This window comes from Nothobranchius furzeri, chromosome 7 (assembly GCF_043380555.1).
Source record: "Nothobranchius furzeri strain GRZ-AD chromosome 7, NfurGRZ-RIMD1, whole genome shotgun sequence".
In the NCBI taxonomy this organism is placed as follows: Eukaryota; Metazoa; Chordata; class Actinopteri; order Cyprinodontiformes; family Nothobranchiidae; genus Nothobranchius; species Nothobranchius furzeri.
Genome location: NC_091747.1, coordinates 66,505,831 through 66,518,330, shown reverse-complemented (window position 1 = coordinate 66,518,330; position 12,500 = coordinate 66,505,831). Strand labels below are relative to the sequence as shown.

Sequence of the window (12,500 nt, the reverse complement as noted above, 5' to 3'; positions counted from 1 at the left end):
AAATCTGCCATCTGGTCCGACCTTCATCAGCGCACAGCTCTGGTTCTCCAGCGTGATTGGACCTGGGCCCAGGCTGCGTCTGAGGTGCTCACTGATGCAGGACCTTCTGCGAGGGCAGCAGCTTCTGAACTAAGATATTATAATCCAAGCCGTTTGCTTCATTGCAAACTTTAGGATCATCAAGTGTTAATAGTTCTTTGGTGTGCCCCCGCCTCTGTTTAGTCTTTTAGACACACATTCATTCCAGCTGCTGCTGTGACTGAATTATCTTTCCTTCATTCTGTCAAAGGCAAACTGGTCGTTCAGATTGTTGGTCAACATGAAGGCTGCTGATTATTTAGTCTAGAACATCCTGATTAAGTCCGATCCACTGAGACTAGAGATCCACCGATGTGGGGTTCTCTAATGCCAATACCGATGCTGATATGTAGAGGTCGTGGGATGTGCTGCTGAGTCTTTAGGCCCATTTTCATAGATGTTTGCTACCTTATTTTCATGCTAAAAGGTCACTAATAACAGCTTTTCTGGACCTGATCAGCTTTCGAACTCTGAGCTCGACCAACTCTTGAATCTCAGTTTTGTAAACAGCAAAGTTTTAGAATAAAACATTTAACCAAAGTCAATCAAACAAATCGCTACACTGACCAAGTATTTAGTATAAAATAGGTGCATACGACATTTTAGCTGATCTTTTAAAGCATTTAATAGAAGGGCCACCATACTGGAAAGGCCTGGAGCGGTCATTTTGACTGCTACATTTAAATGTCTTTGTAAGTTTATGAAACCATTGTTTTAAATGATAGTAGTACATTTACTAGCTAAAAATAGTTCTTTTCAATCAGAAAAACTCAAATAGACGCATAACTTTGCGTGTTATCGGCCTTCCTAACACCATTTCTACAGAAATATCTCCTTTATGGATCTCTGCCATTTTCCCTCTTCCTTTGTGTTTATTATAAAATACAAAACTAACAAAATTACAAGAAAGAGAAAGACTGACTCATAAGCCAATGACACAATGTGGAACAAAACATGAATGTGCCAGTCAGATCACCTGTAAAATGTTCTGATCCAAAGGTGAATAAAATGGGACTCCTGTGGACCACCGACAGTGGAGGTCCGGAGGCAGGGCTGTGGGCAAAGGTTCACCAACCTCTGACCAGAGCTCTCCCTCCTTTTCATCAATGAAAGCATCAATGCGCCTCAGAAAGTCCATGCCAAGGGTGAAAGCCATCCTTGCATGGTCGGAGATGTACACGGGGTGTGTCAGAGTCATGGGCCCGACCGATATTTGGAGATCGAACCTAGTAGACAAGATTAAGTCATGAGAGGAAGTCCTGTCAGTTACTGAACATGGAACAAGTTCTGGGGGGCTGACCCCCCCCCCCCCCCCCCCCCCCCCCCACACACACACACACACACACACAGGAAATGCAGGTGCGATCAAACATGGCTCGGGTTACCATTGTAAAGTTCGAACCTGTGTCAAGAAGTGTGTCGCAGAATAGATTCTGGGTCAGCTTGACCGACACCAGAGATTTACCAGCTTCCTCCTGGGGCACTAGGTGTCCCGAGAACTTGATGGGACACTCGACGACGGGGTGGACCGATAAGTCGTCTGGAGTGGATGACACGGTCCCGAGTGTAGCAGGAACAGGTTCTGTTACCTGATGGAGAGACTTCTCTGTTTGCCGGATTTGGATTTCTGGAAGCAGATCAATATCAGAGAGCTTCACATCTGGTATAACATCACCGTGCTGAGAAATTATGTCAGGCTTGTTAGTCAGGGATGAGAGTGTTTGCTTTAAGTCAGAGCCAAGTAAAACATCAGAATATTTCGATTCTTGTTTATCTGGCGGTAGGTCTGCAGAGCATGGAGTCATCACCCGTTTCCTCTGTAGACCGTTTGTTCTAACCTGGATGTCTCTTACTTCCTGTTCTAACCTGGATGTCTGTTACTTCCTGTTCTAACCTGGATGTCTGTTACTTCCTGTTCTAACCTGGATGTCTGTTACTTCCTGTTCTAACCTGGATGTCTGTTACTTCCTGTTCTAACCTGGATGTCTGTTACTTCCTGTTCTAACCTGGATGTCTGTTACTTCCTGTTCTAACCTGGATGTCTGTTACTTCCTGTTCTAACCTGGATGTCTCTTACTTCCTGTTCTAACCTGGATGTCTCTTACTTCCTGTTCTAACCTGGATGTCTCTTACTTCCTGTTCTAACCTGGATGTCTCTTACTTCCTGTTCTAACCTGGATGTCTCTTACTTCCTGTTCTAACCTGGATGTCTCTTACTTCCTGTTCTAACCTGGATGTCTGTTACTTCCTGTTCTAACCTGGATGTCTGTTACTTCCTGTTCTAACCTGGATGTCTCTTACTTCCTGTTCTAACCTGGATGTCTCTTACTTCCTGTTCTAACCTGGATGTCTCTTACTTCCTGTTCTAACCTGGATGTCTGTTACTTCCTGTTCTAACCTGGATGTCTCTTACTTCCTGTTCTAACCTGGATGTCTCTTACTTCCTGTTCTAACCTGGATGTCTGTTACTTCCTGTTCTAACCTGGATGTCTCTTACTTCCTGTTCTAACCTGGATGTCTCTTACTTCCTGTTCTAACCTGGATGTCTCTTACTTCCTGTTCTAACCTGGATGTCTGTTACTTCCTGTTCTAACCTGGATGTCTCTTACTTCCTGTTCTAACCTGGATGTCTGTTACTTCCTGTTCTAACCTGGATGTCTCTTACTTCCTGTTCTAACCTGGATGTCTGTTACTTCCTGTTCTAACCTGGATGTCTCTTACTTCCTGTTCTAACCTGGATGTCTCTTACTTCCTGTTCTAACCTGGATGTCTGTTACTTCCTGTTCTAACCTGGATGTCTGTTACTTCCTGTTCTAACCTGGATGTCTCTTACTTCCTGTTCTAACCTGGATGTCTGTTACTTCCTGTTCTAACCTGGATGTCTCTTACTTCCTGTTCTAACCTGGATGTCTGTTACTTCCTGTTCTAACCTGGATGTCTGTTACTTCCTGTTCTAACCTGGATGTCTGTTACTTCCTGTTCTAGCCTGGATGTCTCTTACTTCCTGTTCTAACCTGGATGTCTCTTACTTCCTGTTCTAACCTGGATGTCTCTTACTTCCTGTTCTAACCTGGATGTCTGTTACTTCCTGTTCTAACCTGGATGTCTCTTACTTTCTGTTCTAACCTGGATGTCTCTTACTTCCTGTTCTAACCTGGACGTCTGTTACTTCCTGTTCTAACCTGGATGTCTCTTACTTTCTGTTCTAACCTGGACGTCTGTTACTTCCTGTTCTAACCTGGATGTCTCTTACTTCCTGTTCTAACCTGGATGTCTGTTACTTCCTGACGCATTTTGGAGAGTTGAGTAGAGATGTCGTTCATCTCAGCAGTCTGCATTTGAGACTGGGTTCTAACTTCCTGAATATTGTTTCTCATCTGTAGGATCTGGTTCTCGACCGGAAAAGGGTGGCTTGCCACCTCCGGGTCGGGGGAGAGGTCCTACCTCAAGTGGAGGAGTTTAAGTATCTCGGGGTCTTGTTCACGAGTGAGGGTAGGAGGGATCGGGAGATCGACAGGCGGATTGGTTCGGCGTCTGCAGTGATGCGGACGCTGAGCCGATCTGTCGTGGGGAAGAGGGAGCTGAGCCAGAAAGCCAGGCTCTCAATTTACCGGTCGATCTATGTCCCAATCCTCACCTATGGTCATGAGCTTTGGGTAATGACCGAAAGAACAAGATCGCGGATACAAGCGGCCGAAATGAGTTTCCTCCGTAGGGTGGCCGGGCTCAGCCTTAGAGATAGGGTGAGGAGCTCGGACATTCGGGAGGGACTCGGAGTAGAACCGCTGCTCCTCCGGATCGAAAGGAGCCAGTTGAGGTGGTTTGGGCATCTGGTCAGGATGCCTCCTGGACGCCTCCCCGGGGAGGTGTTTCGGGCATGTCCTGCCGGCAGAAGGCCCCCGGGTCGACCCAGGACACGTTGGAGAGGTTACATCTCCAATCTGGTCCGGGAACGTCTTGGGGTCCTGCCGGAGGAGCTGGTGGACAAGGCCGGGGAGAGGACGGCCTGGAGCTCCCTAATTGGGATGCTGCCCCCGCGACCCGGACCCGGATAAGCGGAGGAAGACGAAGACGAAGATCTGTAGGATGAGGGCTGTTAATTGCTTAATTTCCTCTGAGCTCATTTTAAAAACGATGTACAGGTCCCTTAATTTATTATAAAATTAATGGTAGCTGAATTCAGTTGTTAGTAAATGAGCTTTGTTACAGGAGAAATTTTAACTCCCTCTGTTTTAGTCGGGTCCCTTGCCTCTATCAGTCCATCTCTGTTGACTATAATCAACAGCTCACTGAGCCAAGGCTGTGTTCCATCTTACTTTAAAAATGCAGTAGTGACTCCTCTCTTAAAGAAACCCAACCTTAACGCCAGCTCCACCAGTAACTTTAGGCCCATTTCTAAGCTGCCTTTCATCAGCAAAGTACTTGAGAAGGTTGTTGAAACCCAACTCAGATCCTGGTTTTCTAAGTCAAAGATCTCTGACCCCTTCCAGTCTGGCTTTCTGAAGCAGCACTCAACTGAGACTGCTCTAGTAAGGGTGCATAATGACCTCCTGATGGCTGCTGATGCAGGGAAATGCTCTGTCATGGTCCTGCTTGACCTCAGTGCAGCTTTTGACACTGTAGACCACAACGTTCTACTCAACAGGTTAAATGCCCTGGCTGGGATTTCAGGTTCTGCTCTAGACTGGCTCTCTTCCTATCTCACTAACAGAACATTCACAGTGAAGTCTGAAACCTTCTCTTCAGATACTGCCTCTCTAACATGCGGGGTCCCACAAGGTTCAGTTCTAGGGCCTCTACTATTCGCATTCTATATTCTTCCCCTAGCCGGCATCATTCAGTCTTTCCCAGACATCTCCTACCACATCTACGCTGATGATATTCAGCTCTATATGTCCTTTATGCCACACCAGTTGGACAGGCTGGCCACACTTGTGCTCTGCCTGACCCAGATCAGTAACTGGCTGTCCAGCAACTTTCTTGTCCTCAATGCTAACAAGACAGAGACCCTGATCGCTGCACCCCCGGAACTTCGGCCAGAAATCGAGCAGGAAATTGCCTCTTTTTGCCCATCAGCCAAGGCCAACATTAGAAACCTAGGAGTTATTTTTGATCCAGCTTTAAGTTTAGACTCACACGTCAAAACCATCTCCCGCTCTTGTTTCTTTCAACTGAGAAACATTTCAAAAGTCCATAAACTGGTTTCTACTGCAGATCTGGAAAAAATCATCCATGCCTTTGTGTCATCACGCTTAGACTACTGTAACGCTCTTTTTACTGGTCTCAGCAAAACCTCCCTCTCACGCCTTCAAGCCATCCAAAATGCAGCAGCCAGACTCCTAACCAAATCCAGCAGACGAGCTCACATCACTCCAGGTTTACAGTCCCTCCACTGGCTCACGGTAGAATATAGAATACAGTTTAAAGTTTTAGTGCTGACCTATAGAGCTCTTAACAACCAGGCTCCAAGCTACCTATCTGAGCTTTTATCCCCACACACCACCTCTCGGAACCTTAGATCCACATCTGAAAACCTCCTGGCTGTTCCTCGAACCAGACTGAAAACCAAAGGGGACAGGGCCTTTCAGACTATTGCACCCAGACTTTGGAACAGTCTACCTTCAAATCTCCGTCTCTCTAACACTGTAGAGGTCTTTAAAAATCATCTAAAAACTCACATTTTCATCCAGGCGTTCCCTCCCTAAATGTTCTAAAAGATGTCTTTGTTCGGGTTCACACCTTCACTTTGTTTTTACTCATGATTTAATTTACTATTTTATCACTGCTGTTGTTTTCTGATGTTTTATTGGTTAGAGGTATTTGCCCTGATCTTTATCATGTTGTACAGCGCTTTGTGATTTATATCTGTGAAAGGCGCTCTATAAATAAACTTTTACTTACTTACTTACTTACATTGATAATGCACTAGAAACCTTATTTTGAGAGATAAGCTTATTAGTGAAAACACAGAAAAGAAAAGAACTTTATTGAGCCGGGTGTTAAAACCGCCACAAGGTGGCAGCAGCGAGCGGCTAAGGAAATGTGGTTATTGGGGGGTGAGGCCCGATGCTTCGCTCCTCTTCAACCAGATTCCTAGACGAGCTAAGCTATTGAAGCTAAACTCTTGAAGCTAAGCTATTGAAGCCTAACCCTAACCCTAAAACACGGTGGTTTTAAGACCAAATATTTACCCAAAGGGTTAAGCGGGGACGTGTGGACGACGGCGACCTTGATCGCTCGGTTTCTACCGCAGCGTCAACCTATCCCCTACGACAACGTCACTATATTTTTAGCTTCGTTGGCGGCCACGAGTCGAACACACTCAGGACGTTTTTAGGTATTCCCCATCAATATGGGGATTCCTCTTCAGCGGCGACGCATGCCGTGCACTGGCAGATGTTGACTTAAGCCGGATAAGCTGTTTTTCGCAGTGTTCAGACGCGAAAGCTTCTTTCTGCCATCTTGCCTAAAATGTTACTTCTTTGTTCATTTTAAACCAAGCAGATGCGCGCAGGAGGGTGTGACGAGTTTTGCACACAACCACTCTATCAGACTATGTCCGGTGATCCCGAAAGCTTAAGATAAGTGCTTTTAAGCTGTATTTCGGAAAAGGGGGTGCTATTCTTGCCGTGGTAAGGCTGACTAGCTACTAGCTTTGCTAGCATGATGAGAGAGAATAAAATCTCTCTCAGGAGACACTACGTGTCAACCAAGATGGTGAATAAACGTTCAAACACGCAAGCAAACAACACATTCACTTACTTTAGCAATTAGGATGTCTTTAAACAGTCCCACAGACCTGTGGATTAATGGCTGTGTAAACGCTGAGTCAGCGAACTGCTGGATGTTTATGCCGGAGTCGGTGTTACTGTAAAAAGCTTCCCACCCGGAAGTTTCTGGTGGAAGAAAATTAAGGTGACACAACTCCTGTTTTTAGTAAAATATTGAAAATAAAACACAGAAATAGCGTGTTTAATTATGAAAAGAACTGGCTCGCCCAGTTATTGAATAAGACTGGCTGGCTACGCCAATTATGTAGCGTATTTCTACATACTAGAATCAACACTGTTTGCTATCTGATAATGATCAAGCACATTAGCATATGAAGCTTATATCATGTATAACTATCCAGGATACTTATATAATCGATAGAAGTTCATACACCGACCTGCTTGGTCTGTATTTAATCCAAAGATTAATGTTTAATTTAAGATAATTAAATTTAAGAGCAAAAGTTTATTTATTTAATCAGAAGTTAGGAATCTTTGCTTTTTCAATTACCAGAAATATGTACACCATTCTGTTTCATTTCAAAGATAAGGCAAAGTTTAAAAATGAAGAATTTATTACTAACAATTTGAAACAACAATTCAGAAACGACCATTTAAATGACAATTCATGGATGACAATTTACCAGCTTTGATAATCAACTTGGTATCAAAAACTTTACCTGTGTCTGGATGGAAAGCTAAATTGAAATGAGAGCTTGGATGCGTGAATGAATTCTCAGAAGCTTTCTGTCAGAGAGAGGAACTCATTCTGGGTGAAATGACAGTTTTGCAGCTAACTCGGTTGTCATTTAGAGAAACAGCATCAAACACAATCTGTGTGCTACCTCCCCCAGCAAGACGACCCTCTGTGTGGATCTGGAGATCAAGGAGGATGTTGTCAACCTCAGGGTACTCGGTCTGGTAGAGAAGACGCGAGTGAAACCGATCCTCTGGTCCAGAGATGTCGCAGGGTACACAGTGTCAAGCGTTTGGCTTAACTCTGAACGAGTTTTGCATCTTACTTAACTCAAAATCAATAACTCTGAAGGAGTTTTGCGTCAGCTGGTTATCGTGCATTTATTCAAAGCTATTCTATCAGCGTGACAGAACAGCAGGTGGAGGGTCAGGGCGGCCGTTCCCTTATCCTCAGGATGGTGGTTGGTTCACAAACAGAAGTTTTGCTGCTGGAAATTTAGTTTTAACAAACCCCTCAGAACACGCCCACTCTCAGCAAGAAAGCTCTGGTCATGAGTCAAAGACATGTGATGATGTTTACTTTTACCCTGTGGTACCCTCTGTGTGAGGCTGGTTATGTGCGAGGTGACCTTCTGGTTTACTGAACACACATTACTGATTATCGTGAATAATAATTATTAAACCCAAAGAATAATAAGTCATTTCAGTAATTAAAATACATTTATACTGAACCAAGAGATTATGTATGATGATTATAATAACAGTAATAAAGTCAAAGAGTTTATTACAATTATTATTTAAATTATTATTGTGATCTTGAAGTGTCCTTCAGTCTGGGACAGAACAGCAGCAGATAAAGATGATATTCAGCAGACACCCCGGCTCCTCGCTTGTTTAATCTGTGGGGCAAAGTTGCAGTCGACCCAGCTGACCCAGCTGGGAAAATGTGACCTTTGTCACAAATTAGAGGCCCTTCGTGACGCTACACGTTTGAGCATCCCTTCAGAGAGCTGGAGCTCTGGTGGCTGTTCTGGAGCAGACTCCATAGCAGTCCGTTAGTAAATGTTGTTTTTGTCCCTGGACAGGTGTTCCCTCTGCTCCTGGCCAGGTTGTTGCCACCAGAAACACCAAGTCCTCCGTGTTTGTGCAGTGGGAATCTCCCAAACATCAGAACAGTCTGATGGGATACTACATCGACGGACGTGCTGTTGGATCCAAGGACTGGTTTGCTTGTAACCACAAACCCTTCAAACACAACCGGTGAGAATTTTCACGTCACCCTTTCACCAACCTTGTTGCTCTTCAGCCATCAGCTGATGACAGATGATGATTGAGATGAGTATGCAGATGAAACTTGACACTGGCTTTGGTATCAGCTCTTCAGACAGAACCACAATGAGGGCGAACATTAGTGCGTTATTAGGCATGACTGACGCTGGACACGACCAACCAGGTGCGTGGTGGTGCGCCGCATGACAACTGCTGCGTGTGTTTCAGGTTTGTGGTCCACGGCCTGATTCCAGGGGAGAGCTACGTGTTCCGTGTCCAAGCCGCCAACGTCTTTGGCCTCAGCGAAGAGTCTCAGGAGTCCTCCCCCATCTCCGTGGAGCCCGCCCTCGGTAACTGTTGATCTCACATTAAAAAGATTTCAGTGAGAAAAACTGAAAACCTTTTCTGACCAACTTGATGAATTATGAAGTGAAATAAATTGATGGGAGGTGGTCTGTGTTGGCGAATAAATGATTTGGTTATTCTGCCCAGGCAGGGGAGTGGGACATGGTATGTATTAAAGGTGTGCTCCTTCACTCTCCGCCCTAACACACACACACACACACACCTGTGTGTTCAGCACCACTCGGAACGTTTCACCTTAAGGCCTGTACTAAAACTAGTTCTTTGTCTGAAGTGCACGGGAGACACAGTGTGCCACCGAGGCCGTGTTCATGTGTTCATGTGAAGGACATGTGTAGATCATGACTCCTGAACCTTTCAGCCACCCCCAGCGCGCCCCACGGCATCACCATGCTGAGCTCCGACGGCTCCACCATCACCCTGGCCTGGAGGAGTCCCCGGCACTGTGGCGGCTCCAGAGTCAACGCCTACTACATCGACAAGCGAGACGCGGACACTCTGGTGTGGAAGGAGGTCAACCTGTCTGCTGTCACAGAGAGAATCTGCCAGGTGACTTCTCGCTCAGGTGGAGCATTCGCTCACGTTCAGGTCTCCATTCCACCTGAAACGTAAACTGTGTTCGTATTTTCAGGTGGACAACCTAACGGAGGGAACCTTTTATGAGTTCAGGATTCAGGCAGGGAACCTAGCTGGTGTTGGAGTCCCTTCAGCTCCCAGCAGCCCTATGAAATGTGAAGCCTGGACCTTTCCAGAGCCAGGTCCGTTCACTCTCCTTCATCCATCGCATACAGACTCTCGTACTTTATGAGAATATCTGAAAGCCGTGGAGCTCTGAAAAGCCAGTTTTAATGATTGTTTCTGATTCTGACGGGTCACTCTGAGTGTTTCATGCAGGCTGAACATAAAATAGTCTCCTACACCTACCTCCTGCAGTAGCTTCTGATAGAAAATAGTCTCCTACACCTACCTCCTGCTGTAGCTTCTGATAGAAAATAGTCTCCTACACCTACCTCCTGCAGTAGCATCTGATAGAAAATAGTCTCCTACACCTACCTCCTGCAGTAGCATCTGATAGAAAATAGTCTCCTACACCTACCTCCTGCAGTAGCTTCTGATAGAAAATAGTCTCCTACACCTACCTCCTGCAGTAGCTTCTGATAGAAAATAGTCTCCTACACCTACCTCCTGCAGTAGCTTCTGATAGAAAACAGACGGTGGTATCTGAGGTTTAAGGGGGTACCGTGTTATCTCTAAACAGAGAATAAGGGAAGTGGTTTAATCCAGCCGCAGCTGACGCTGAAGACTTTCTTCTCAGGTGATTATCTGTTGTTCTTCTAGGCCCAGCCTACGACCTCAGCTTCAGGGAGGTCAGAGGTGACTCTCTGGTCCTTTTATGGAAGGCTCCGGTGTATTGTGGATCCAGTGCCATCTCTGGATACTTTGTGGACATGGCGAAGCAGGGCTCTTCTGAGTTTGTTACGCTCAATAAGGAGGCAGTGAGCCATCGATACTTGCAGGTAGGAGTCCTGGCGCACCGTCAGGATGTCCTCTAACCCGCTCCCACATCCTGTGCCATGCTGCATTCCCATGTTTTGCTGCAGGTGGCTGAGCTGGAGGAAGGAACCAGTTACGTCTTCAGGGTTCGTGCTGTCAATGCGAACGGAACCGGAAAACCTTCCCAGCTGTCAGAACCGGTGTGTGCCAGAGCTGTTCCAGGTAAGGCCCGCTAGTTCTGATGGTGAATGATACTGTCCCCGACATTCCTGGGGCTGTTTTAGGTAAATGATCAAATCAAATCAAACTTTATTCATAAAGCACTGTTCACGCAACACAAAGTGCTTAACAGATTAAAATGACCCACATAACCCACTTTCCCTCCCTTTCCCACACTTAAAACTACTGTTACGGTTTCACCTCCAATCTACAAACCATTCCCAGGCACACACACACACACACACACACACACACACACACACATGCATGCACGCACGCACACACACGCACACACATGCACGCACACACACACACACACACACACACATGCACGCACGCACACACACACACACACACACACCACTGTAGCACCTACATCATCGTACCTGAATCCTGCCATGTGACCCGGCCTCGGTGGAACTGAGACTCAGCATGAACACGTCACGCAGCCACCGAGCGAACGCCACTGTCCTTCTGTCCTAATGAATCCCTACTGGATGTGACCGGTTCCAGAGGACCAAACCCTGAATGTCACCTGCACACCTTCAGCAGCAGATTTGTGTCTTCATCAGGAAGAAACAAGTTGATATGAAGACGCCAGCTGCAGACCCTGGTTCTAGCAAACCTAGTGCTCGGTGTTTTATCACAGTCTGAAGCAGTGATGTGAGGCTGTGTCAGGCAGATCACAGCTTTGATTGTGTCTTTGGGGCTTTTTTTCACATGAACAGGCACTAAGGAGATTGTAGCTGGTGTGGACGAAGCCACCGGAGATGTTTTCCTGTCTTTTGAAGCCTCTGAGATCTGTGAGACGTCCGTGTTTGAGTGGTCAAAGAACTACAAAGCCATCGGAGACTGCCCCAGGCTTGCGGTCTCCACAAAGGGCAGAACGTAAGCCTCCTCACTCCAACGCCACGCCGCTTTTATGGTCCAACTTACATTTTGTAGCTTCTTCTGTCACCATAGCAACAGCAGCCATCTTTAAATAGACTCCTCATCTCTCAGGGACTCTGTCGACACAGCCAGATGTGTTTATTTTTAAGCACTCGTGAACATCAACAAGTAAATGTCATCTAATGTTCTGGCATCTTCTAAAGGTTAATGGTTATTTGTGACAGAACTGGGTCGTCTCCTGTCTCCTGCAGGAGCTTCAGATAAAAAATAGACGGATTAGAAAAGCCTGACAGATCTACGTGGCACTGGCCTCTTTCAGAAACAACGCAGTCCACGACGCCGTGGCGGCATCAGCGAGCCTTAGCTCGTTTGTAGGTGGTCAGGCCGTGGCGGTAATGTGTCCTTTGTACAAAGATTACGCAGTGGCAGTATAGATCGGGTCTGGGGTGGTCTCTGTGCTGCCGTGGACTTCCGTTTATCTTGGACATAACTTGTTTTTATTGCGATCTAAGCCGCCCTCATTACGTTTTTCTGCCTAGCCGCTCCTAAAGGTGCGTGTTCTCCACAGTCCCTGTGAACGGTCAGCTGACCTGACCTCCAGCTCTAATGGAGAGAAGCTCCTGGAGCTCTGCAGCGCTCCAGTTTACCATCTCAGCTGAGTCGGTTTACAACAGTGAAGCTTACGGCCCGTCTAGCTGTTGGCCGCAGCTCGGCAGGAAC

At 46.2% G+C, this 12,500-nt stretch overlaps 1 protein-coding gene across 5 annotated transcripts in view; it reads left to right on the top strand.

The window, feature by feature from the left end:
* Window positions 1–12,500, top strand: part of myom2a (myomesin 2a) — a 35,810-nt gene that overhangs the window by 12,040 nt on the left and 11,270 nt on the right. For 4 of the 5 annotated variants that reach the window (XM_070553589.1, XM_070553588.1, XM_070553586.1 and 1 more), the window contains 8 exons: window positions 8,630–8,804; window positions 9,042–9,163; window positions 9,306–9,323; window positions 9,538–9,725; window positions 9,808–9,934; window positions 10,515–10,693; window positions 10,778–10,892; window positions 11,618–11,777. In XM_070553589.1, the coding sequence (XP_070409690.1) occupies window positions 8,630–8,804; window positions 9,042–9,163; window positions 9,306–9,323; window positions 9,538–9,725; window positions 9,808–9,934; window positions 10,515–10,693; window positions 10,778–10,892; window positions 11,618–11,777 (1,084 nt within the window). The remainder of the gene's footprint in view (window positions 1–8,629; window positions 8,805–9,041; window positions 9,164–9,305; window positions 9,324–9,537; window positions 9,726–9,807; window positions 9,935–10,514; window positions 10,694–10,777; window positions 10,893–11,617; window positions 11,778–12,500) is intronic. The other variant, XM_054751891.2, reaches the window with a different exon arrangement.